The sequence below is a fragment of the Pongo abelii genome, chromosome 18, assembly GCF_028885655.2.
Source record: "Pongo abelii isolate AG06213 chromosome 18, NHGRI_mPonAbe1-v2.0_pri, whole genome shotgun sequence".
Classification (NCBI taxonomy): domain Eukaryota; kingdom Metazoa; phylum Chordata; class Mammalia; order Primates; family Hominidae; genus Pongo; species Pongo abelii.
In genome coordinates this window covers 26,697,599-26,725,146 of record NC_072003.2, presented here as the reverse complement: position 1 = coordinate 26,725,146, position 27,548 = coordinate 26,697,599, and the positions used below count along the sequence as shown (strand labels likewise).

The 27,548-nt window shown below is 42.9% G+C and overlaps 1 protein-coding gene across 3 annotated transcripts in view; it reads left to right on the top strand.

The window, feature by feature from the left end:
- The window catches only part of PALB2 (partner and localizer of BRCA2), a 37,011-nt gene that overhangs the window by 7,378 nt on the left and 2,085 nt on the right, over nt 1-27,548 (top strand). Inside the window, exons 5-12 of one of the 3 annotated variants that reach the window (XM_002826238.4) lie at nt 3,453-4,282; nt 4,644-4,715; nt 7,197-7,358; nt 9,500-9,585; nt 10,455-10,616; nt 12,114-12,230; nt 19,228-19,315; nt 25,308-25,456. In XM_002826238.4, the coding sequence (XP_002826284.2) occupies nt 3,453-4,282; nt 4,644-4,715; nt 7,197-7,358; nt 9,500-9,585; nt 10,455-10,616; nt 12,114-12,230; nt 19,228-19,315; nt 25,308-25,456 (1,666 nt within the window). Of the gene's footprint in view, nt 1-3,452; nt 4,283-4,643; nt 4,716-7,196; nt 7,359-9,499; nt 9,586-10,454; nt 10,617-12,113; nt 12,231-19,227; nt 19,316-25,307; nt 25,457-27,548 lie in introns of those variants that run through there. The other 2 variants (XM_054533653.2, XM_063717209.1) reach the window with 2 other exon arrangements.

The following is a 27,548-nucleotide window of genomic DNA, read 5'->3' as shown; positions in this document are numbered from 1 at the left end:
TGGGTAAAATGATGAAACCCCATCTCTAAAAAAAAATATAGAAAAATTAGCCAGGTGTGGTGGTGTATGCCTGTGGTTTCAGCTACTTGAGAGGCTGAGGTAGGAGGATCACTTGAGCTCAGGAGGCCGAGGCTGCGGTAAGCCGTGATTGCACCACTGCACTCCAGTCTGGGTGATAGAGCAAAACCCTCTCTCAAAAAAAAAAAAAAAAAAAGACTAAGAGTCCATTGACTATCTCTTTTAGAAGTCATCATGTAATGAAAAGGCCTAAACAACTTTTTTGGATAAAATATCTAATGCAGTGTCTCTAAGGCCTCCAAGGGACACAGGATTTTGGAGGATGGGAAGCAAGGATACATTGCAATTTAAACTTTTAATTCATTTACTGAGAATTTAATCATATCTGATCAACTAAGCACAAAATCTGGGTAATTCATTGTGGCTCTAAACTAGGGATCAGCATACTTTCTAGAATGGGCCAGATAGCACATGTTTTAGTCTTTGTGCTCTGTCTCAACTACTCAGCTATGTGCCAGAGCAGCCAAAGTCAACTTGTAACCGTGACTGTGTTCCAACCCACCTTTATATGCACTTTACAGCCAAGTTCCTAAAACAAAAAAAAACAACTTTATGTGCAAAAATAGGTAGCGGGCTGCTCTGTACCATTGGACATGGACTTGGTCTGTAAGCTATGACTAATTAATCCAAAAATAATAATTGTGACTTTTCATCATCTTTTAAGCGAACAAGAATACAAAGTCATCAAAAGTAGGCAATCCAGTAATCTAGAAATACTGTTTTTTACACAGTAGTTTTTTGTTTATTGTTGTTGAGACAGAGTTTCACCCTTGTCGCCCCGGATGGAGTGCAATGGCGCTATCTCAGCTCACTGCAACATCTGCCTCCCAGGTTCAAGCGATTCTCCCACCTCAGCCCCCTGAGTAGCTGAGATTACAGGTGCCCACCACCACACCAAGCTAATTTTTATATTTTTAGTAGAGACGGGTTTTCGCCATGTTGGCCAGGCTGGTCTCAATCTCCTGACCTCAGGTGATCTACCCACCTCGGCCTCCCAAAGTGCTGGGATTACAGGCGTGAGCCACCAGGCCCAGCCAGTTGTTTGAAATAGTCTGCTATAATTGTAGTAACCTGCAGCTACATTTAAACACTTTTTTTCTCAAGGTGACATTCACATAACAAAATTAACCATTTTAAATTAAGTGAACAAATCAGTACACTTACAGTGTTGTGCAACCACCACCTTATCTCATTCTAAAACATTTTCATCACCCCTAAACCCCATACCCATTAAGCAGCTGCTACCCATTTCCTCTCCGCTGACCCCCTACTTCATCCCTGGGCAACCACCAATCTGCATGCTATCTCTGTGGATTTACCTATTCTGGGTATTTCATATATATGGAATCATACAATATGTGACCTTTTGTGTCTGGCTGCTCAGCATAATGGGTTTGTTTGTTTTTGAGATGGAGTGTCACTCTGTTGCCCAGGCTGAAGTGCAGTGGCACAATCTTGGTTCACTGCAACCTCCTCCTCCCAGGTTCAAGGGATTCTCCTGCCTCAACCTCCTGAGTAGCTGGGATTACAGGCGCCTGCCACCATGCCTGGGTAATTTTTGTATTTTTAGTAGAGACGGGGTTTCACCATGTTGTCCAGGCTGGCCTCAAACTCCTGACCTCAAGTGATCACCTGCCTTCAGCCTCTTAAAGTACTGGGATTATAGGTGTGAGCCACTGAGCCTGGCCACTTAGCATAATGTTTTTAAGGTATGTTTCTGTTGTAACATGCATCAGTACTTTGTTCCTCTTTATGGCTGACTAGTATTCCATTGTATATATATACCACAGTTTGTTTATGCATTCATCATTGAGGATATAGCAACATTTTGAATGGTGTGGGATACCATTTGCAATAAGAGCAGTAAATTGCTACTCAGGAGGCTGATGTGGGAGGATTGCTTGAGCCTGGGAGGCAGAGGTTGCAGTGAGCCAAGATCTCGCCACTGCACTCCAGCCTGGGCAACAGAGTGAGACCTCATCTTGAAACAAACAAGCAAACAAAAAGCAGTAAATTACTCTTTGCTTCAAAAGGGGACTAAGTTTTCCATAGTGAGAAGAGCCAGCATTTTGTAGACCATACTTTGGCAGCCTGTTGAAATCACAGTTTTAGAGGTAGGAAAGAATGTAGATATTTTTAGTTCACTTCCCTTATGAGAGACAACGAGAAAAGAGAAAATGAAATAAATCGATTTGCCTAAGGTTTCACTGCAAATCAGTGGTTGAATTGAGACTTGTCCTCAGTCCCTTCTCCTAGTTAATACTGTTGACCATACACTGTTTTGTTTTGTTTGGTTTTATTTATTTATGTATTTATTTATTTATACTGTTGGCCATACACTGTTTGGTTTGGTTTTATTTATTTATTTATTTTTTGAGACAGAATCTCGCTCTGTTGCCCAGGCTGGAGTGCAGTGGCGCAGTTTCAGCCCACTGCAACCTCCGCCTCCCGGGTTCAAGTGATTCTTCTACCCCAGCTTTCCAAGTAGCTGAGATCACAGGCGTGCACCACCATGCCCAGCTAATTTTTTTAGTTTAGTTTTTTGTTTTTTTTTTTTTTTTGAGACAGAGTCTCATTCTGTCGCCCAGGCTGGAGTGCAGTGGCGTGATCTCTGCTAACTGCAAGCTCTGCCTCCCGGGTTCACGCCATTCTCCCACCTCAGCCTCCCGAGTAGCTGGGACTACAGGCGCCCGCCACCACACCCGGCTAATTTTTTTTTTTTTTTTTTCGTATTTTTTAGTAGAGATGGGGTTTCACCATGTTGGCCAGGCTGGTCTTGATCTCCTGACTTCAAGTGATCCGCCTGCCTCGGCCTCTGAAAGTGCTGAGACTACAAGTGTGAGGCACCATGCCTGGCCTTATTTTTTTTAATGTTTATGTATTTATTTATTTATTGTTTTTAAAGATAGTCTCACTGTGTTGCCTAGGCTGGTCTCGAATTCCTGGGCTCAAGCAATTCTCTTACCTTGACCTCTGAAAGTACCAGGATTACAGCTGTGAGCCACCATACCTGGCTAGCAATACACTGTTTTGGGTAGTGCAGAAAAATAGCTGCTAATTAATCACTAACTCACGACCGTTGTTTGAACCCTTCACCCAAGTTTCTGAGTCATGGATGGGAAAAGTAATGAACATTTTTTAGTATATTTGAGTTTAGAAGCTCACTCTTTGTTGGGTATTACATTTAAGAATGGTTTAACATGTTTCTTTGATAGGACTTCATTGTAAACATTAAGTTCATTCTGGGGAAATTAAGGTTCATTAAAATGTTTCTTTTAAATTTAGGAGATCCTATTCTCTTTGTCATCAGTGAAACAGATTGTCTGTTTTGTTGGGTTTTGTTACTATTTTTGTGACTTATTTTTCTTCTTTAGGGAAGAAAAGTCGTCATCAAAAAGAGGATTCCCTTTCTTGGAGTAACAGTGCTTATTTATCCTTGGATGATGATGCTTTCACGGCTCCATTTCATAGGGATGGAATGCTGAGTTTAAAGCAACTACTGTCTTTTCTCAGTATCACAGACTTTCAGTTACCTGATGAAGACTTTGGACCTCTTAAGCTTGAAAAACTGAAGTCCTGCTCAGAAAAACCAGTGGAGCCCTTTGAATCAAAAATGTTTGGAGAGAGACATCTTAAAGAGGGAAACTGTATTTTTCCAGAGGAACTGAGTCCTAAACGCATGGATACAGAAGTGGAGGACTTAGAAGAAGATCTTATTGTTCTACCAGGAAAATCACATCCCAAAAGGCCAAACCCACAAAGCCAGCATACAAAGACGGGCCTTTCTTCATCCATATTACTTTATACTCCTTTAAATACGGTTGTGCCTGATGATAATGACAGGCCTACCACAGACATGTGTTCACCTGCTTTCCCCATCTTAGGTACTACTCCAGCCTTTGGCCCTCAAGGCTCCTATGAAAAAGCATCTACAGAGGTTGCTGGACGAACTTGCTGCACACCCCAGCTTGCTCATTTGAAAGACTCAGTCTGTCTTGCCAGTGATACTAAACAATTCGACAGTTCAGGCAGCCCAGCAAAAGCACACACCACCCTGCAAGTGTCAGGCAGGCAAGGACAACCTACCTGTGACTGTGACTCTGTCCCGCCAGGAACACCTCCACCCATTGAGTCATTCACTTTTAAAGAAAATCAGCTCGGTAGAAGCACATGCCAGGAGTTGCATAAACATTCCATCGAACAGGTACAATCCATTTCCTCTGTGAAATTTTCTCTGAAGGAATGAAATGCCTTAGTGAATGTGAACAGCATGACTTGCTTGCACATTGGGCCTTCCACATTTAAGAATGGTTTGACATGTTTCTTTGATATGACTTCATTGTAATCATTAAGTTCATTCTGGGGAAATTAAGGTTCATTAAAATGTTTCTTTTAAATATGGGAGGTCCTATTCTCTTTGTTATCAGTGAAACAGTTTGCATTTGGAGCTTTGCTGCTGTTATAAGAGGAAATAAAGACAATATGAAGTAGACATTTTGATGAGAGGGTAATACAGGCAGACATACATAAAGTGTAGACTAATGATGTGACTTTTGTTTTCACAGACTGAAACAGCAGAGCTTCCTGCTTCTGATAGCATAAACCCAGGCAACCTACAGTTGGTTTCAAAGTTAAAGGTCAGAAGAATATTCTCTTCTAGTGTCTTGTGTCTTACATATGAAAACTTTAATGAATTGAAAAGAATTCAGTCATATAGCGTCTTGTTCTTTAATACTATTAAAGATATTGGTAAACAGATTCAGAAAAACAGATTTGGATTGGTTATTTTTCCCAATATTTACCTCTGTTTATGTTTTGAGCTCTCCTCTTAAAGTTTCTATGCCAACCTATTGGCAAGAACAACTTAGGCTAAGTAACTGAACTTCAGGTCTAAATCTAAGTTAGGGAACTGGGCACGGTGGCTCACCCCTGTAATCTCAGCACTTTGGGAGGCTGAGGCGGGCAGATCACTTGAGGTCAGATGTTTGAGGCCAGCCTGGCCAACGTGATGAAACCCCATCTCTACTAAAAATACAAAAATTAGCCGGGCGTGGTGGTGGGCGCCTATAATCCCAGCTACTAGGGAGGCTGAGGGAAGAGAATACTTGAACTGGGAGGCAGATGTTGCAATGAGCCAAGATCTTACCACTGCACCCTAGCCTGGGCGAGTGAGACTCCGTCTCAAAAATAAAATAAAATAAATCTAACTCAGGCATTTTGACGGAGTGAAATGAGAGTTATTCATGCCTCTCCTACTCAAATGGTGTAATGTTTCTAGAAGAATCACTTATGGTGATTTGTAAGAAAATGGGGAGCAGTTCTAGTGGTTAATCTTTTCTGTGCAATGTGGTAACTGAAAATGTTGCATTACTAAATGTCCTAGGGGTAGGGGTGAAGATGGGGGTGCAGAAGCTCTCCCAGAGAATCACTGGTGTGAAGGAAAGCACTTCAAATCCACATAAAGTTTTTCCCAGTTACTGGCTATGTCACCTTGGACAAATTGTATAACCTCTGAGCCCCAGATTCCTTTTCTATAAAGGATACATAGTAATACCTACGCTCTGTTTCGGAATTTGTTCTTGAGTCAATTTTAATAACTTATTTTATTTTTTGAGACAGAGTCTGTTGCCCAGGCTGGAGTGCAGTAGGGCAATCTCCAATCTCCACTCACTGCAACCTCCGCCTACAGGTTCAAGCAATTCTTGTGCCTCAGCCTCCATAGTAGCTGGGATTACAAGCGTGTGCCGCCATGCCCTGCTAATTTTTGTATTTTTAGTAGAAATGGGGTTTTGCCATGTTGGCCAGGCTGGTCTTGAACTCGTGACCTCAGGGGATCCGCTTGCCTTGGCCGCCCAAAGTGCTGGGATCACAGGTGTGAGCCACCATGCCCAGTGTCCTAATAACTTAGTCTCTTAAAGAATCAACTATTTCATTCATATTTTCAAATTTGTAGGTAAAAAGTTACTTCTTATAGATTATTAAAATCTGTGTATATGCAATTAAGTCTCTCTTCCCCATTCCCCCATTTCTAAATTATTGTTTTTCTACATTAGACTCGAGATTTGGCCATTACGTGGGTCTTCCAAACAAACTAGTTTTTGGTTGTATTGATTATTAATTGGGTTGTGTTTTTTTGTTGTTGTTGTTTGGTTTTCTAGTTCATTTATTTCTGTTTTTATAATAAACAGGATAACTGTAAATAATTCCTTCCTACTTTTTTTTATTGTTCTTATTTTGTTCTTGTACTGACTTCTTGAGCTGCGTGCTTACTTGATTTTAATCCTTCTTGTTTTCTTATAAATGCCTTTGTGATTATGATTTTTCTTGGAAATTTCCAAATTTTCTTGGAAATACTGCTTTGGCCACACTCTGTAGTTTGATACATAGTGCTCCCATGGTCATAATAGTAGATAGTATAATGTATGTTGTTTCAATGTTATTCCCTCCGAGGAATAACATCGAAACCTGTGGTTTCAGCCCATAAGTGGTTCATCAGGATGTTTAATTTTCAAATGGATAAGTTCTACAGGATATCTTTTTGTGGTTATATCTGAATTTATTCCATCTGGACTATACATTTTAAAATCTTTCATGGGCTGGGCATGGTGGCTCACGCCAACCCCAGCACTTTGGGAGGCCGAGGCGGGTGGATCACTTGAGTTCAGGAGTTCGAAACCAGCCTGGCCCACGTGGTGAAACCTTGTCTCTACTAAAACTACAAAAATTAGCTGGGTGTGGTGGCGGGCGCCTGTAATCCTAGCTACTTGGAAGGCTGAGGAAGGAGAATCACTTGAACCTGGGAGGCGAAGGTTGCAGTAAGCCGAGATTGCACCACTGCACTCCAGCCTGGGTGATAAAGTGAGACTCAGTCCCAAAAACACCCAAAAATTAAAATTAATAAAATAAATAAAAAATAAAATCTTTCATGATGTAAGTTTGATAGGCAATATTTTAGGCACATAAGAACCACAAAGCTCTTTCTTTTCACCTGCATAAGACTTAAATTTTACATACCTAGTGTTTCATTGAATTATAATTCATCATTTTGCGTACTTATGCTTTGCATAAAACAGCCCTCGAGTACCACTTTAACAGAACTGTTGTTGCCATTGTGTCAGAATCCTTCAGGTTCCTGTTCCGTAGATGTGAGTGCCATGTTTTGGGAAAGAGCCGGTTGTAAAGAGCCATGTATCATAACTGCTTGCGAAGATGTAGTTTCTCTTTGGAAAGCTCTGGATGCTTGGCAGTGGGAAAAACTTTGTACCTGGCACTTCACAGAGGTAAGTGGGAATCTTGAGCTGAAAGAGATCTTTGCAGCCATTTGCCTGATAATGTAGATGGGCAGCTTACCAAAATTGGGAGCTATGACCATGCAAGGCAGAACAGAGGTGAGGTTTTTTTCCCAACATTTTATTATGAAAAGTTTCAAAATCCAGAAAAGTTGTATAGTGAGCACCCATATACCCACCATTCTAGACTCTACCATTAACATCCTGCTTTGTTCGCTTTATCACAAATTTTTGTTTGTTTGTTTGAGACAGAGTCTCACTCTGTCATGCAGGCTGGAGTGCAGTGGCATGATCATGGCTCACTGCAGCCTCAACCTCCCCAGGCTCAGTAATCCTCTCACCTCAGTCTCCCAAGTAGCTGGGACCACAGGCATGCACCACCATGTCTGGCTAATTTTTTATTGGTTTTTTTTTCTTCTTTTTATTGAGATGGAGTCTTGCTCTGTCACCCAGGCTGGAGTGCAGTGGCATGATCTGGGCTCACTGTCAACCTCTGCCGCCCAGGTTCAAGGGATTCTTGTGCCTCAGCCTCCTGAGTAGCTGGGATTACAGGTGCCCACCACCACGCCTGGCTAATTTTTTTGTATTTTTAGTAGAGACGGGATTTCGCCGTGTTGCCCAGGCTGTTCTTGAACTCCTGACCTCAGGCAATCTGCCTGCCTCAGCCTCGCAAAGTGCTGGGATTGCAGGTGTGAGCCACCACACCTGGCCTATATTTTTTTATGCAGACAGGGTTTTGCCATGTCGCCTGGGCTGGTCTTGAACTCCTGGGCTTAAGCAATCCGCCTGCCTCAGCCTCCCAGAGTGCTAGGGATTACAGGTGTGAACCACCATGCCCAGCCAATCACAGGTTTATCTAGAGATGGGTTTTTTTGTTGTTGTTTTTTTTTTTTCGGAGAGAGAGTCATACTCTGTTGCCCAGGCTGGAGTGCAGTGGGGCGATCTTGGCTTACTGCAATCTCCGCTTCCCGGATTCAAGCAATTCTCCTGCCTCAGCCTCCCGAGTAGCTGGGACTATAGGCGCCCACGACCATGCCCAGCTAATTTTTGTATTTTCAGTAGAGACAGGGTTTTACCATGTTGGCCAGGATGGTCTCTAACTCCTGACCTCAAGTGATCCACTCGCCTCGGCTTCCCAAAGTGCTGGGGTTACAGGCATGAGCTCTACACCCAGCCTAGAGACGGGTTTTTACACTAGACCTGTTGGAGGAGCTTAGAATTTTATGTCTATTCTGACTTTGACACTTGCTGATATTTATACTCCTTGCCCTTCACCAAGGCATTATTTTGCTTCTTTTCTACATGTATTTCCTTCTGGTCTTTTCCCACCATCATATACATCTTACATGCTTGCAATCTTAGTGTGCTTAAAATTTTTAGATCTGTCTTTTCTCACCATACATATAAACATTTTTCTGGCCAGGCGAGGGGGCTCACGCCTGTAATCCCAGCACTTTGAGAGGCTGAGGTGGGTGGATCACCTGAGGTCAGGAGTTCAAGACCAGCCTGACCAACATGGTGAAACCCCATCTCTACTAAAAATAAAATTAGCCAGGTGTGGTGGCGCATGCCTGTAATCCCAGCTACTCGGGAGGCTGAGGCAGGAGAATCGCTTGAACCCAGGAGGTGGAGGTTGCAATGAGCTGAGATCGTGCCATTGCACTCAAGGCTGGGCAACAAGAGTGAAACTCTGTCTCAAAAAAAAAAAATTTCCTTGTTTCTGTAGAGTCTTCATACTTGAATATACCTCATTCTTGCTCCCCAGATATATACAACATCTAACACTGTGCTTTGCACAGAGGTGCCCAATAAATATTTGTTCAGTGAACATAGATATACTTTTAAATGGCTGCATAAATATTCTTTTCGTTCACATGCCAAAATATACCCAGTTATTCCCCTATTGTTAGAATTATACCTTGCATTAGGTAAATGCTCGGTAAGCACTATTATGCTATTATGCATATAGTTTATTTAGATTTACAGCTAATAAAAAGTTTTCTGAGCCTTCAAATGATGAAAATTATCCTTGTACAGTGAGAATACAAAAGAATGTGATAAATTTTGGAAAATCTGGATTAAACAAAAATGAAGCAACCAAGTATAATTTTTGGCTGCTTTGTTTTATTTAGGTTCCAGTATTACAGATAGTTCCAGTGCCTGATGTGTATAATCTCGTGTGTGTAGCTTTGGGAAATTTGGAAATCAGAGAGATCAGGTATGTAATTCCCAAGGGGTGATTTGTTTTTCCTTCATCTTTGTCTCTGTCAGTGGGTTTTAAGTGCAGGTAATAACCTAGGCTTGAGTCTTGAAAGAATCTGAAAGATCTAAAGAGAGAGAGATTTGTTTTAAAAAAAATCAATAGAATGACATCCCTGACTGAAGTTTCTATTTAAAATGTGAACCTAGGCTGGGCGCAGTGGCTCACGCCTGTAATCCCAGCACTTTGGGAGGCCAAGGAAGGTGGATCAACTGAGGTCAGGAGTTTGAGACCAGCCTGGCCAACGTGGTGAAACTGTGTCTCTACTGAAAATACAAAAATTAGCCTGGTATATAGCACTGCGGGTGCCTATAATCCCAGCTACTCAGGAGGCTGAGGCAGGAGAATCGCCTGAACCCGGAAAACAGGTTGCAGTGAGCTAAGATCATGCCACCACTGCATTCCTCCTGGATGACAGAGTGAGACTTTGTCTCAAAAAAGAAAAAAAGAAAAAAAGCCCGGGTATGGTGGCTCACACCTGTAATCCCAGCACTTTGGGAGGCCGAGGCAGGTGGATCACAAGGTCAGGAGTTCGAGACCAGCCTGACCAACATGGTGAAACCCCGTCTCTACTAAAAATACAGAAAAATTTAGCCAGGCATGGTGGCGCGCACCTATAATCCCAGCTACTCAGGAGGCTGAGGCAGGACAGTCGCCTGAACCTGGGAGGCAGAGTTGCAGTGAGCCAAGATTGTGCCACTGCACTCCAGCCTAGGCGACAGAGCAAGACTCTGTCTCAAAAAAAAAAAAAAAAAAAGTGAACCTAGTCCTTTAATATTAAAAGGTTACTCCTCACATCACCCCATTTTTCCTTATATTTGGCTTAGGGCATTGTTTTGTTCCTCTGATGATGAAAGTGAAAAGCAAGTACTACTGAAGTCTGGAAATATAAAAGCTGTGCTTGGCCTGACAAAGAGGAGGCTAGTTAGTAGCAGTGGGACCCTTTCTGATCAACAAGTAGAAGTCATGACGTTTGCAGAAGATGGAGGGTAAGAAAAGCATTGATTGATTTTTAACTATTAGATGAAGAATGATTTTATCACAGGTTTCAGAGAAAGTTGGGTAACTAGGATCTTGTTTTTCTGTGCTAGGGGTGTAATATAAGCATGTACCGCATCAACACTAGGTTATGACATAGAAGCAGGTTAGTGAGGTGGAAGCCAGACATGTCAGGGATGAAGTCAAAGAAGGGGAGAGGCTCAGCAAATGTAGTTTGTTCTTCAGTCTCCTTTGAGATCTCTGTGTCCCTTAAACGTTAGAAATACCTCTACTGGGCACAGTGGCTCATGCCCATAATCCCAGCCCTTTGGGAGGCCAAGGCAGAAGTTTGAGCCCAGGAGTTCAAGACCAGTTGGGGCCACATAGCGGGGCCCCATCTTTACAAAAAATTTAAAAATTAGCTGGGTGTGGCAGAGCATGCCTTGTGGTCCCAGCTGCTAGGGAGTCTGAAGTGGAAGGATCACTTGAGCTCAGGAGTTCAAGGGTGCAGTGAGCTGTGATCACGCCACCACACTCCACCTTGGGCAGCAGAGCGAGACCTAATCTTAAACACACACACACACACACAAATATTTTTAAAAATATAGAAATACCTTAAGGTCCTAGACCCTTTCCTCGTTCCACACACTTGTGTCCATTGCTTCACTGACCATCTTGGTGCTGACTACTTGCAAATATACATTTCTACCTCTGAGCTCTTTCTTGAGCTCTAGACCTGCAGGCCTATTTATTAGACATATTGGGGACACCTCAAATTCAAAATGTTGCAAACTGAACTTACAGCATCTTCTCTATCATATACTCATTACACTTTATTTTTATTTTTATTTTTCAATTACACTTCATTGTTATTAATCGTCTGTCTTTTCTAAAAATGGAGGGCAGGGAACTTTGGCCTATTTATTCATGATCTGTTGCAGTAATCTAGGCAAGAGATGATAATTGTTTGCTTAAATTAGGAGTATGTTAGTGGAGATGGGAAGAAGCAGACAGATTTCTGAGAGATGAGAAGATAAAATTACTGGGACTTGGTGATTGACTAGATTGAGAGGAAGGAGAGAATATCAACATGGTAGGATTGGTCACTTGAGTGGTGACCAAGCTTGAAACGTAGATATTATCCTTGTCTCCTTCCTCCCAGTCTAGGTGGTCACTTGAGTGGTGACCAACCCAGAAACTTGGACATTAGATGGTGATGCAATTCATTGAGATAGGAATGCAGAAAGAAAAAAAAGGTTTATAGAGAAAGTTAACAAGTTTAATTTTGAATATAATGAATTTGAGGTGCTTGCAGCATATCTAAGTAGGTATTATGAAAGTAATATATGTTCATTGTAGAAAGTTCAGTATACAGGTTTTCTGGGTTAGATTTATTTTTCCTGGTATTAGGTTAGTTTATATTATGCATAGTTCAACAATGTGGAGAAGGGCTACCTAGAAACTGCTTTAGTGCAGAGTACTGACTTTTCATACTGTTTTAATTGCAGAGGCAAAGAAAACCAATTTTTGATGCCCCCTGAGGAGACTGTACTAACTTTTGCTGAGGTCCAAGGGATGCAAGAAGCTCTGCTTGGTACTACTATTATGAACAACATTGTTATTTGGTAAGCTTTCCCTCTAGGGCCTCAGCTCCCTCATCTGTAGTATGAGAATATACCTCTAATTTTACAGGGTTGTTGTGAAGATTAAATAAGAGAGTATGTGTAAACATGATTGTGGTTTTGTGTTGCTGTTGTTGCTTTTGTTCTGTTTTGAGACAGAGTCTCCTCCTATCACCCAGGTGGGAGTACAGTGGTGTGATCTCGGCTCACTGCAACCTCGGCCTCCTGGGTTCAAGTGATTCTCCTGCCTCAGCCTCCCGAGTAGCTGGGATTATAGGCATGTGCCACCACACCCAGCTAATTTTTGTATTTTTTAGTAGAGATAGGGTTTCATCATGTTGGCCAGGTTGGTCTTGAACTCCCTGGCCTCAAGTGATCCACCTGCCTCAGTCTCCCAAAATGCAGGGATTACCACCATGCCCGGCTAATTTTTGTATTTTTTAGTAGAGAAGGGATTTTGCCATGTTGGCTAGGTTGGTCTCGAACTCCTGGCCTCAAGTGAACTGCCCGCCTTGGCCTCCCAAATTGCTGGGATTACAGGCATGAGCCACTGCGCCCGGCCTGATTGTGGTTTTTTTGTCAGATACTATATACTTGTCTTACCAACAACATCATATTAATTGAGACATAACCGAAAAAGATCAGTCTGAGTAGACTATTTAAAAGTAAATGGAATTCTATTTTCAAAGATGTACACTTCTTTCTGCTTTTGGTTAGTTGTTGGGTAGTTTCTGTCAGACCAACTGTCTACCTTCGAATAACTATACACTCTGGAAAAAATACAAAAAACAGTTTTCTAAAGGCACCAGAGAGCAAGAAAAAGAAGAAACATACTGGAGGGGTTTCTGCCTTTAGGTGAAGGGAATGGCACTAGGCAACATTCCTATTATGGCTTTAAGCTAGGGGGCAAGGCCCATTCTGCTCACTGGGTGACTGGAAGCCTAATAGAAGATCTTCTGTCCCACTGGCTTAGAGAACCAAAGGACAGAGTTCAGGGTGATCGCAGCTGCTAGAAAGGGAGGAGAAAAGTCCTAAAAAGGAGCGAGCAAAAAATAAAAAAAAAGAACCCTAAATTCTAGCTATAATGTTTACCTAAATATTTGATTGACCCTTTAAACTGCATATTCATAGGTCAGACTGCTTGGAGTCTGGTAAGACTGAAAGCAGCTCAGGCAAGACTGAAAGAACTGAATTTCAATTTTGGCATTTGGAGTTCAAGTTCAGCCAAGTTAACTGTTTACTAGGACAGACAAACTTACAACCAAAAAAATCAGGGCCATGCACGGTGGCTCATGCCTATAATCCCAGCACTTCGGGAGGCCAAGGCAGGCAGATCACTTGAGGCCAAGTGTTCGAGACCAGCCTGGCCAACAAGGCAAAACCCCAGCTCTACTAAAAATACAAAAATTAGCCAGGCGTGGTGGTGCACACCTGTAATTCCAGCTACTCAGGAGGCTGAGGCAGGAGAATCTCTTGAACCCAGGAGGCGGTGGTTGCAGTGAGTCAAGATTGCACCACTGCACTCCAGCCTGGGCGACAGAGCAAGATTCTGTCTCAAAAAAAAATAATAATTTTTTTAAAGTCAATAGAATTGTATTTAAAAAGTACTTACCATATTGTCTGGCACATAGGAGGTATTCAGTAAATGTTAAAATTCCTTTTTTAAAAATATTTTTAAGAAGAAAAAACATCAGTGTTTGTCAGAGGAAGCTAACAGAATACAAAGTTTTTGCAACATATTAATATCACTGTAACTAGGATACAGTCCAAAGTTACTCAGTATACAAAAAAAAGTATGGCGTCTCTACTAAAGATACCCCATCTCTACTAAAGATACCTCGTCTCTACTAAAGATACAAAAATTAGCCAGGCCTGGTGGTGCGAGGCTAAGGCAGGAGAATCGCTGGAACCTAGGAGGCAGAGGTTGCAGTGAGCCGAGATCGCGCCATTGCACTCTAGCCTGAGTGACAGAGTGAGACTCTGTCTCAAAAAAAGAAAAGAAAAAAGTGTGATCACAGGAACCAAATTAACAGATTTGTGATAGGGAAACACCATCACAGGAGTCCCCAGCCATCTCTTTTCTGACTACAGGGAGAACCATACCCAGCCACAGGCACTTACTTGCAAGTTTAATTTGTATTAGGAGAATAGATGGATTTTTTTTTTCTTTTCTCAGAAGTCTTGTCTATTAACTGTTTCCTTAGGGCCAGAGTGGGTCTTGGTAAGAGGAAGTTATGATATTAGTGTGACCACTACCCTAGCTCTTCTGTACCATCCAACCCTAACCTTTTTTTGTTTTATTTTTTTAAACACTATGGTGACTTACAACCCTAACCTTCTAGGAATAAACTAGAAAAGCATGGCCCTTGAGAGAAACGTTGTGCCCTTCCCACCAGAAAGCCTCTGAAATTTGACTATGTTCTGATCTGCTAGAAGACCCTGTTTTCAGATGTCCTGATGTCTAGAGTAGCGCTTGGCCATTTGGAGCACTTTCACCAGGGTTTCTGCTGAGAGGTGTTATTTGAGGACGGTGCTCTTCCAGAAGTTGTCTTTTCTGTTCTTTGTGCTATTTCCATAGTCCACACCTTCATTATATCTGTCTCCTGAACTGTTAAAATAATCTAGTAGTTCGTCTCCTTGCCATTAATCAGTATTCAAACTTCATATTTTTTTTTAAATTTTTTTTAGAGACTATGTCTTACTCTGTCACCCAAACTAGAGTGCAGTGGCGTGACCAAAGCTCACTGCAACCTCGAATGCCTGGGCTCAAACGCAGGTCATTTTTTATTCGACTACTTCGTAAATACTCTTTCTTCCAACCCTACCCTCATCCCTCAACAGAAAACCTTTATAGGGACCCATGTTTGCTTTCCTTCAGCTTTTATTTCCCCAGTGCTGTAGTACAAAAATGTCCTCTCCAGCTCTCCCGTCCTCCTTTCCTCCCTTTTTCCTTCCCATCTCTCAGTTGTACCCTTTTTCTATAAGTAGTCCTTTGGCATTTCGTATATAAGAGGTCACAAAGGAATTTGAGGTTGGGGAGGGATTTCTTTCTGAAACAGAGTCTCACTCAGTACCCAGGCTGGAGTGCATCGGCATGACTCACTGCATTTTGAGGTAGCTCACTGCAACCTCAAACTTCTGGGCTCAAGGAATCCTGCCACCTCATCCTCCTGCGTAGCTGGGACTACAGGCACACACCATCATGCCCTGCTAATTTTTAAATTTTTTATAGAGATGAGAACTTGGTATGTTACTCAGGCTGGTCTTGAACTCCTGGGTGCAAGCAATCCTCCCACTTCAGCCTCCCAAAGTGCTGAGACCACAGATGTACACCACCATGCCTGGCTAATTTTTCTTTTTCATTTTCTTTGTAGAGGCAGGGTCTTGCTATTTTTCCCAGGCAGGTCTTGAACTTTTGGACTTAAGCAACCCTCCCACCTCGGTCTTCTAAAGTGCTGGGAAGTTGGGGAGGGATTTCTATACTTGGCTTCTAAGTTCCCCTTAGGGGATATTTTCAGCCCCACAGTTACCTTGAGTTCTGTTGTACTATTCCAGTCTTCATTGATGTTTCCTTCTCCGAATTCATACTGCCTTGGTTGTTTTTTTGTTTTTGTTTTTTTTGAGAGAGGGTCTCAGTCTGTTACCCATGCTGGAGTACAGTGGCATGATTATGGCTCACTGAAGTCTCAACTCTCAGGCTCAAGCAGTCCTCCCACCTCAGCCTCCTAAGTAGCAGGACTACAGACGCATGCCACCAGGCCTGACTAATTTAAAAAAAAAAAAAAAATTTTTTTTTAAATTTTTTTTTGTAGAGACAGGGTCTCCCCATGTTGCCTAGACTGGTCGTGAACTCCTTAATGCAAGTGATCCTCCCGCCTCAGCCTTCCAAAGTGCTGGGATTGTAGACATAAGCTGCCGCGCCTGGCCTGCCTTGATTTTTAATTTAGTATTTTCTGCCTTGTGTTGTTTATCCTCTCTCGTTTTTGAAGACAGGTACCATGTCTCATATCTATTCTTGGTGCCTGCCTTAGCTCCATGTTTAGGGTAGTTACTCAAAGGTGTATTAATCATATTGTCTGTCAAAAGCTATTACTTACCTTTTGGGCTCTGTATAATTTTATACTTACATGTAGTATTTGTTCTTATTTAACTCCTGATTTGTTAGATGTCTCAAGTGATTCATGTTATACTCAAGCGTCAAGTGGCTTTTTTTGGAAACTGTGCTGAAGGTCTAAATATTTCTTAAGCTTGGCCAGGCGCGGTGGCTCACGCCTGTAATCCCAGCACTTTGGGAGGCCAAGGTGGGCAGATCACGAGGTCAGGAGATGGTGACCATCCTGGCTAACACGGTGAAACCCCCTCTCTACTAAAAATACAAAAAATTCGCCGGGTATGGTGGCGGGTGCCTGTAGTCCCAGCTACTCGGGAGGCTGAGGCAGGAGAATGGCATGAACCTGGGAGGCGGAGCTTGCAGTGAGCGGAGATCGCGCCACTGCACTCCAGCCTGAGTGACAGTGAGACTCCGTCTCAAAAAAAAAAAAAAATTCTTAAGCTTAATGTTTACAATGAAGTCATACCAAAGAAACATGTTAAAACATTGTTAAACACTGAGGGGCCAGTGTATAAGGAAGTCTTGCTGTCCATATTCACTGAGACATTTCATTTAATATCTTTCAAACATTCAGTAGGTATCTGGGTCTCTACTTATGTCCCATTCTCTGTGAGAGATGCAGAGATGAATCAGATATGAATCCTGGTCCCAGGGCCCCTATAATCTAGTAGGTAAATAAGATGCCTTTACAATCAAAGCCTACAATTTCAATACAATCCTTTTTACAATTCATGTAAGGTCAAAGTGATAGAGATTTGGACAAAGTGATTTGGGATTTGAGGAAAGAACAATTACTAAATACAGACCATGTATGAAACTCTGTAGGACACCCATCTGGTGTCCCTGATAGGAGGAAAACCTTTCATATGTACATAAAAATTTAATTTTCCTTCTTCAGTTTTTTATACACAGTACCTGGCCCATAGAATTCTGTATTTGTTGAGTGAATACATGATATAGTATTGCCAGTAGTATATTGCATACCAAATGAGGTATATGGACAGAATTAAAGGAGAGGAGATGACTGTGGACCGCTGTAGTCTCAAGTGAGTTCATGCAGCTTGGAGGGGGTGGGATATAACTAGGCCCTAAGAAATGGATGGGAATCCCTCAGTAACAGGGATGGGAACTCTTCTGTAATGGGCGGCAGGGAGTTGGGGGAGCAGGGGTCATTGGAAAGCATAGCTTGAGCAAAGTCTAGAGTCAAGGAAATGCATATGTTCTTCAGGCAGAAAGATTTCAGGAAATGGAGCAATGAGTGATAATGTAATATTGCACTGCTGGATTCATGAGAGTTATAAATACAATTAAAATGAACTTGGGGGCCAGGCGTCGTGGCTCACGCCTGTAATTCCAGCACTTTGGGAGGCCAAGGCGGGTGGATCACCTGAGGTCAGAAGTTCGAGACCAGCCTGGCCGACATGGTGTACCCCGTCTCTACTAAAAATACAAAAATTAGTTGGGCATGGTGGCGCCTGCCTGTAATCCCTGCTACTCAGGAGGCTGAGGCAGGAGAATTGCTTGAACCCGGGAGGCAGAGTTTGCAGTGAGCCAAGGTTGTGCCATTGCACTCCAGCCTAGGCAACAAGAACAAAACTCCATCTCAAAAAAAAAAAAAAAAAGAACTTGGACTTTATGTTGTGGCTAATGGGAGCCAACTGAAAGTTTTTCATCAACAGAGTAACATGAACCAGGTGCAGTCTCTCACACCTGTAATCCCAGCACTTTGGGAGGCTGAGGTGGGAGGATTGCTTGAGCCCAGGAGTTCGATACCAGCCTGGGCAACATAGTGAAACCCTGTCTCTACAAAAAATTAAAAAATTATTCAGGCACGGTGGCATGCAGCTGCAGTCCCAACTACTTGGGGCAGTGAGGTGGGAGGATTGCTTGAGCCCCAGAGGTTGAGGCTACGGTGAGTCATGATCACGCCACCACACTCCAGCCTGGGCAATGGAGCAAGGCCCTACGCTCCAAAAACAAAAAAATAAGAGTATCATGACAAAGCAGTTGTCAATGTCACAAATCCTCAATAAAGCTGGGAAGCAGGTCAGGTGCAGTGGCTCATGCCTGTAATCCTAGCACTTTGGGAGGCCGTGGCAGGTGGATCACCTACGGTCAGGAGTTAAAGACCAGCCTGGCCAACCTGGTGAAACCGTGCCTCTACTAAAAATACAGAAATTAGCCAGGTATGGTGGTGGGTGCCTGTAATCCCAGCTACTTGGAAGGCTGAGGTGGAAGAATTGCTGGAACCTGGGAGGTGGAGATTGCAGTGAGCCAAGATGGTGCCACTGCACTCAGCCTGGGTGACAGAGCGAGACTCCATCTCAAAAAAAAAGCTGGGGAGTGATTCCAACCAACTTTATCTTTTTTCTTCTTTATATTCACCCCTCTCTTCCTACCCCACCTCAATCCTTCCTTCTATCCATTATTTTGGTCTAGCTGTAGTATAAATACATGTAATAGAGATATAATTGTAACTCTCTTTTAGGTGTAGTCTCTTACCCTACCAAATTTGGTTTCCTGGCCATTGTCTTCCATGGAAAATTTAGACATAACAAGAAGTGTCACAAAACCACGATACTGCTATACCATGTGCCTGATTTCAATACCAGGTTGAATGAGATGATGGAACCTTCCTCATGGAATTTGGAGAGATTTATCCCTAGGGGCATAGTAGATTTAATCTAAGGCTGAACTATCAAATTAAACTATTGGCAAAATTAACCCACAGTTCTACTTTTACCTAAATCTATGACTAAAGAAAACTAAGGAGCTCTTAGATTTTTCTCTGGTCACCTCCTAAGACATGCTATGATGAAAAAGAAAATATTTTCTGAAAACTGGTTTGTTGGAAGAATGTGATCAGCTCATTTATTTTTGTTATCTAAGGAATTTAAAAACTGGTCAACTCCTGAAAAAGATGCACATTGATGATTCTTACCAAGCTTCAGTCTGTCACAAAGCCTATTCTGAAATGGTAAGTAATGACTGGCTGGGACCACTTAGTGTGTTATTGTTGGTCTCATTAAGTGAGAGCAGTAAGTCATAAGCAGTAATGAACAAACCTTCCCTGTGGCGTCTTTTTTCAAAATTGGATAGCAATGTTTGTCCTTTCTTGAAATTTAGGATGAAAATAAGTGTTGGTACAGTGATTGCTTGGTAAATTTTCTAGCTGTAGGACCTGAGGGCAAATATTTATTTCTAGCTGTGGATTTGAACTGAGAACTATTATGCCTGTTACCAGACTTGACTCCCAACCACATTGCCGTGTTTAAGTAGCCTTAGGAAGGATGATTAAATGATCCCAGAAATACTTTTTTTTTTTTTTTTTGAGACGGAGTTTTGCTCTTGTTGCCCAGGCTGGAGTGCAATGGCACGATCTCAGCTCACTGCAACCTCTGCCTTCCAGGTTCAATTAATTGTCCTGCCTCAGCCTTCCAAGTAGCTGGGATTACAGGTGCCCGCCACCACGCCCGGCTAATTTTTGTATTTTTAGTAGAGATGGGGTTTCACCATGTTGGCCAGGCTTGTCTCGAACTCCTGACCTCAGGTGATCCACCCACCTCAGCCTCCCAAGGTGCTGGGATTACAGATGTGAGCCACAGTGCCCGGCTAATGTGCTTTACTCTTAGGCTTTAGTCTTCTCACACAGAAACAAATACAGTTACTCAGCTCTTGCACTAATAGTCTTGGCTAGTGGGTACAAACATACAGTTAGAAATAAGAAATAAGCTCCAATATTCAGTAGCAGAGTAGAATGACTGTAGTTAGCAACAGTGTGCTATATATCTCAAAGTAGCTAGAAGAGAGGACTTGAAATGTTCCCAATACATAGAAATGATAGATGCTCGTGGTGATGGGTACCCCCAAATACCCCACCTTGATCATTATATACTCTGTGCACATAACAAATACATGTACCCCACAAATATATAAAATATTTTGTATTAATAAAAAAAAAAAAAAAAAAAACGCTTTGGGAGGCCGAGGTGGGTGGAACACCTGAGGTAAGGAGTTTGAGACCAGCCTGACCAATATGGTGAAAGCCCACCTCTACTAAAAATACAAAAATTAGCTGGGCGTGGTGGCACACGCCTGTAATCGCAGCTACTTGGGACACTGAGGAAAGAGAATCGCTTGAACCCGGGAGACGGAGGTTGCAGTGAGCCGAGATTGCACCATTGCACTCCAGCCTGGGCAACACAGCGAGACTCCGTCTCAAAAAAAAAAAAAGAAAAAAAAAAAGTTTTAGCCTGGGCAACATGGCAAAACCCCATCACTATAAAAAAGACAAAAATTAGCCAGGCATGGTGGCGTGCAGCTGTAATCCCAGCTATTCAGGAGGCTGAGTTCAGGGGATACCTGGAGCCCAGGAGGTCGAGGCTGTGGTGAGCCATGATCACACCGCTGTACTCCAGCCTGGGCAACAGTGAGAACCTGTCTCAAAAAAAAAAAAAAAAAAAAAAAGTCTTGGCCTGGCATGGTGTCTCACACCTATAATCCCAGCACTTTGGGAGGCCAATGTGGGTGTATCATGTGAGGTCAGGAGTTCGAGACCAGCCTGGCCAACATGGTTAAAACCCTGTCTCTACTAAAACTACAAAAATTAGCCAGATGTCATGTCGGGCACCTGTAATCCCAGCTACTCAGGAGGCTGAGGCAGGGAGAATTGCTTGAACCCAGGAGGCAGAGGTTGCAGTGAGCTGAGATCGTGCCATTGCACTCCAGCCTGGGTGACAGAGCGAGACTCCGTCTCAAAAAAAAAAAAAAAAAAAAAAGCCTTGGCTCACGATCTAGTTACAGTGGGAAAGTAGTTGTCTAGGAGTAATGAATAACTACTTGAGTATTCACTGTTGAAGGCATGAGCAGAGACAATGGCAGCAGGCTCAGCATTTGTGTAGAGACTGACTTGCCTGGTGATTACAGTGAGAGGATCAGCATCCAGAGGCTCTGAACACAAAGACTGCATCTTTCCCTAGCCTAGTAGGACCTGTGGAATTGAACTTAAAAGTTGTGTGATCTTATATAATCCAACACATAATCTTGAGCCTAACCTTTGTCCTCCTTTAAATAAGACAGTTGCGGCCAGGTGTGGTGGCACATGCCTGTAATACCAGCTTCTCAGGAGGCTGAAGTGAGAGGATCACTGGAGCCCAGGTGTTCCAGGCTGCAGTGGGCCATGATGGCACCACTGTACTCCAGCCTGGGTGATAGAGTGAGACCCTGTCCCAAAAATAACTAATAGTCCAGGTGCAGTGGCTCACGCCTGTAATCTCAACACTTTGGGAGGCCAAGGTGGGTGGATCACCTGAGGTCGGGAATTCAAGACCAGCCTGGCCAACATGGTGAAACCCTGTCTCTACTAAAAATACAAAATTTACATGGGTGTGGTGTGTGCGCCTGTAGTCCCAGCTACTCGGGAAGCTAAGGCAGGAGAATTGCTTGAACCCAGGAGGCAGAGGTTGCAGTGAGCTGAGACTGCGCCACTGCACTCCAGCCTGGGCGACAAGAGCAAAACTCCATCTCAAAAAAAAAATAATAATAATAATAACTAGGCTGGGCATGGTGGCTCACGCCTGTAATCCCAGCACTTTGGGAGGCTGAGGCAGGTGGATCACCTGAGGTCAGGAGTTCAAGACCCAGCCTGACCAACATGATGAAACCCTGTCTCTACTAAAAAATATAAAAATTAGCCGGGCATGGTGGCAGGTGCCTATAATCCCAGCTACTTAGGAGGCTGAGGCAGGAGAATCGCTTCAACCTGGAGGCAGAGGTTGCAGTGAGCCAAGATCGTGCCATTGCACTCTAGCCTGCGTGACAGAGGAAGACTCTGTCTCAAAAAAAACAACAACAACAACAACTAATAGATAGATAGATAGATAGATAGATAGATAGATAGATAAATAGATAGATAGACTGACAGTTGAATTCATCTCTAGAATTTACTTTTTTTTTGAGACAAGAGTCTTGCTCTTTCACCCAGGCTGGAGTGCAGTGGTGTGATCTCGGCTCACTGCAACCTCCGCCTCCCAGGTTCAAGCAATTCTGTGCCTCAACCTCCCAAGTAGCTGGGATTACAGGTGCCTGCCGCCATGCCTGGCTAATTTTTTTGTATTTTTAGTAGAGACGGGGTTTCACCAAGTTGGCCAGGCTGGTCTTGAGCTCCTGACTTCGTGATCCACCCGCCTCACCCTCCCAAAATGCTGGGATTACAGGCGTAAGCCACCGTGCCCGGCCTAGAATTTACTTACTAAGCATTTAAATAATGTTACACCTTTTATATTACAACATTAATACCCACTTGATATTAAAACATTCCACACAGACATGTGTAAGATAGTAAGTAAAAGTCCCCGATAAAGCCAATCTTCAGAAATAATATTTTATGCCTGGCGTGGTGGCTCACACCTGTAATCCCAGAACTTTGGGAGGCCAAGGTGGGCAGATCACGAGGTCAGGAGATTGAGACCATCCTGGCCAACATGGTGAAACTCCGTCTCTACTAAAAATACAAAAATTAGCTGGGCATGGTGGTGCGCACCCATAGTCCCAGTTACTTGGGAGGCTGAGGCAGGAGGATTGCTTGAACCCGGGAGGCAGAGGTTGCAGTGAGACGACATCCTGCCACTGCACTCCAGCCTGGCGAAAAAGCAAGTCTCTGTCTCAAAAAAAAAAAATAATAAATAACATTGGATTATTTATTTAACTGTTTAGTGCAGGGATTGATAAACTTTTTCCATATACGACCAGATGGCAAATACTTTCAGCTGTGCTGGCCTTACAATCTCTGTTTTAAATACTCAACTCTGCCATTGTGGCCCCAAATCAGCCATAGACTGTATGCAAATGGATGGATGTAGCTGTGTTCTAATAAAACTTTATGGAGACTGAAACTTGAACTTCATATATTAATTTTGGCATGTCACAAAATGTTATTTTTCTGTTGTTTTTCAGCCATTTCAAAATCTGAAAAACATTCTTAGTTTATTGGCCATGGAAAAATAAGCATTGGGGCCAGGCATGGTGGCTCACAGCTGTAATTCCAGTGCTTTGGGAGGCCAAGGAGGGAGGATTGCTTGAGGCCAGGAATACGAGGCTGCAGTGAGCTGATTATGCCACTGCACTCCAGCCTGGGTGACAGTGAGACCCTGTCCCCCCAAAAAAAGTGTTGGGCGGCCGGGCGCAGTGGCTCACGCCTGTAATCCCAGCACTTTGGGAGGCCGAGGCAGGCAGATCATGAGGTCAGGAGATCGAGACCATCCTGGCTAACACAGTGAAACCCCGTCTCTACTAAAAGTACAAAAAATTAGCCGGGCGTGGTGGCGGGCACCTGTAGTCCCAGCTACTCGGGAGGCTGAGGCAGGAGAAAGGCGTGAACCCAGGAGGCAGAGCTTGCAGTGAGCAGAGATTGCGCCACTGCACGCCAGCCTGGGCGGCAGTGCAAGACTCCGTCTCAAAAAAAAAAAAAAGTGTTGGGCTAGATTTACCTGGTGGGCCATAGTTTGTCAGCCTCTTCGTAACTGTATAGCATTTAACATTTTTAAATCCTCAGTTTTTTTCGCTTTTAGAGATAGGGTCTCACTCTGTCATTCAGGCTGTAGATCAGTGGCACCATCATAGCTCACTGTAGCCTTGAGTTATTGGGCTCAAGCGATCCTCCCCAGCCTGCCAAGTTGATGGGATTACATGGCATGAGCCACAGCACCCAGCTAACTTTTAATTTAATTTTTTTAGACAATGAGGTCTTCAGCTGTGTTTCCCAGGCTTGTCTCAAGCTATCCTACTGCCTCAGCCTCCTGAGTTACCTCAGTTGTTTTCTAAATATAAAAATATTTTATTTTCATTAATAAATTCAATCATTTGACCTGACGCCGTGGTTCACGCCTATAATCCCGGCCCTTTGGGAGGCTGGGGGTGGTTGGATCACAAGGTCAGGAGATCGAGACCATCCTGGCCAATGTGGTGAAACCCTGTCTCTACTAAAAATACAAAAATTAGCCAGGCATGGTGGCGAATACCTGTAATCCCAGCTACTCAGGAGGCTGAGGCAGGAGAATCACTTGAACCCGGGAGGTGGAGGTTGCAGTGAGCTGAGATCACGCCATTGCACTCCAGCCTGGGCAACAAGAACGAAACTCCGTCTCAAAAAAAAAAAATCTGTATATATGTGTATGTGTGTATATATATATATATATACATACAGTAATATTATTATTAGAGCCTGTAATTTTAAAGCCAGGAGAGAACTTTAACACATTTTCCTACAGAAACAGCCATAGGTGATGGTATCTTTTTTTGGTCACCCTTATTAATAGACAGTAGTAGTGTCAGGGTTTTAAATAGGCTATTGTGGGCTGGTCTGAGAAACCAGCCACCACATACAAGATTGTTTTTATGGGAAAACATGTTCTGAATGTTCAAAAACCAATTTACAAATGAATATTTCTAATTTGAGCACTCCCTGCACATGTATGTCCTCATTCTCTCTTTGCCAATATTTCCCTAAATGAATGGCGTGAAATGTAGTACTATCTAAGGGGAAGGAAATGGATGAATCAGATTCTTGCCTGGCAAGACTGGCTAAAACAAACACTGGGAACCGGAAGCAGGAGAAGCTAAAGCTAGAAGTTGGCTGAGCGCGGTGGCTGACGTCTGTAATCCCAACACTTTGGGAGGCTGAGGTGGGAGGATCCCTTGAGGCCAGGTGTTCAACAACAGCCTGGGTAACACAGCAAGGCCTTGTCTCTAAAAAAAAAAAAGAAGAAGAAGCCAGAAGTCTAGTCCAGTAATAATCTCAACAGTTCCTAGATGGCAGGGAAAAAAAATCAAGCCAGTGGTTAAATCCTGGATACTTCAGAGCCTATCGATCATTGCTTTAATTGTTTGGTTTTTGTCTCTGCCAGATCTTTATTTTTCCTGACATAACTCTTGACAGTCTATTTGGGATATTTATTTTTCTCTTAAATTAGGGGCTTCTCTTTATTGTCCTGAGTCATCCCTGTGCCAAAGAGAGTGAGTCGTTGCGAAGCCCTGTGTTTCAGCTGATTGTGATTAACCCTAAGACGACTCTCAGCGTGGGTGTGATGCTGTACTGTCTTCCTCCAGGGCAGGCTGGCAGGCAAGTGTGCATAACTGCTACTCCATGGGTGGGACATTCTGAAAGGCACTGTGCAAACACAAAAACTAGATATTTTTGTGTCACTTAGAAGAATGGAAAACATGAAATACTATATATCATGATAGGAATATTCAGAAGTAGGATGACGATTAGTGGACTTGAGTCAAACCCCAGATTCCCTGCATCCTGATCTGTACTAGTATGGGGTTATATAGGTTTTTAATAGTGTTTATTCAAGCCCTGTTTTTTCCCCTAAGGTAAATATTTTGGCAGGGCATAGTGGATCATGCCTGTAATCCCAGCACTTTGGGAGGCCAAGGTGGGAGAAGAGCTTGAGTCCAGGAGTTTGAGACCAACTTGGACAACAGAGCAAGACCCAGTCTCTACCAAAAAAAAAAAATTATATATATATATATTTATATTTATTTTTATATATATATTTATATTTATTTATATATTTATATATATTTATATATTTATATATTTATATTTATTTATATATTTATATATTTACATATATTTATATATTTTTTTATATATATTTATATATTTATATATTTATATATTTATATATTAGCCAAACATGCTGGCATGCACCTGTACTTCCAGCCACTCGGGGGGCTGAGGTGGGATGATGGCTTGAACCTGAGAGGTAGAGGTTGCAGTGAGCTGAAATCATACCACTTCAATCAAGCCTGGCAACAGAGCAAGACCCTGTCTCAAAAAAAAAAAAAAAAAAAATTCATATAAAGAGTAATGAACGTTCTGTATTTAAAAAACATAATTTATGTTCTTTCCCTAAACCTAAATTAAGGAAAATTTAAGGTACTTTAGGAAGACATCTTTACTTTGAAATCTGACTGAGTTTGACTGAGCCTCTATCATGCAGGCTGTTTATATTTATCTACAGATAAGTATTTATCTGGCCAGGCAGTGGCTCACGCCTATAATCCCAGCACTTTGGGAGGCTGAGGCAGGTGGATCATGAGGTCAGGAGTTCACCAGCCTGGCCAAGATGGTGAAACCCCATCTCTACTAAAAATACAAAAATTAGCTGGGCACGGTACATGCCACCACACTTGGCTAATTTTTTTTTTTTTTTAAGAACCTAAGAACCTCAGAACTATCATCTGCAGTATGTGCTTTCATATAAAACTTGCTTTCTTGGATTTGAAGAGAGAACCGTAGTCGTTGGCCCTAGAGATTAAAGATAAAGATAACTGCTTGGTCAAGCATTTCCTTTGTCAGTTTTCAAACTCATCTGTTCAGGAATCCTTGAAAGCCTATTTGGTATCAATCCTGTAGGAAGCATATCTTAGTCCTATTAGGCTGCTACAACAAAATACCACAGACTGGGTAGCCTTTAAACAACAAAGTTTATTTCTTACCATTCTGTAGGCTGGGAAGTCCAAGATCAAGGTGCTGGCGGATTCAGTGTCTGGTGAGAGCCCGTTTCCTGGCTCATAGATGTGTCCTCACATGGTAGAAGGCAGCTTTCTGGGGCCTCTTGCAAAACCACCAATCACTTCTCAAAAGCCCCACCTCCTAATACCATCACATTGGTGATTAGGTTTCAACAGATTAATCTTGGGAAGACACAAGCATTCAGACCATAGCAAAACACTGCTATTTCTGGCCGGGTGTGGTGGCTCACGCCTGTAATCCCAGCACTTTGGGAGGCCGAGGCAGGCAGATCATTTGAGGTCAGGAGTTCGAGACCAGCCTGGCCAACATGGTGAAACCCTGTCTCCACTAAAAATACAAAAATGAGCTGGGTGCGGTGGTGTGCGCCAGTAATCCCAGCTACTGGGGAGGCTGAGACAGGAGAGTCACTTGAAACTGGGAGGTGGAGGTTGCAGTGAGCTGAGATCTCGCCATTGCACTTCAGCCTGGGCGACAGAGCAAGGCTCTGTCTCAAAAAAAATAAAAAAACACTATTTCTAATTTTATGGAAATTAGAAGGGAAAACTAGTGACTGTTGTTCAGTGCACAAAATACAATACATGAAGCTTGCACTGTTTGAGAGCACAAGAGTGGAGAGGCTGGCACCTTAATTGGCAATAGGGGGTTGGGGAGAGACTGTCAAAGAAAA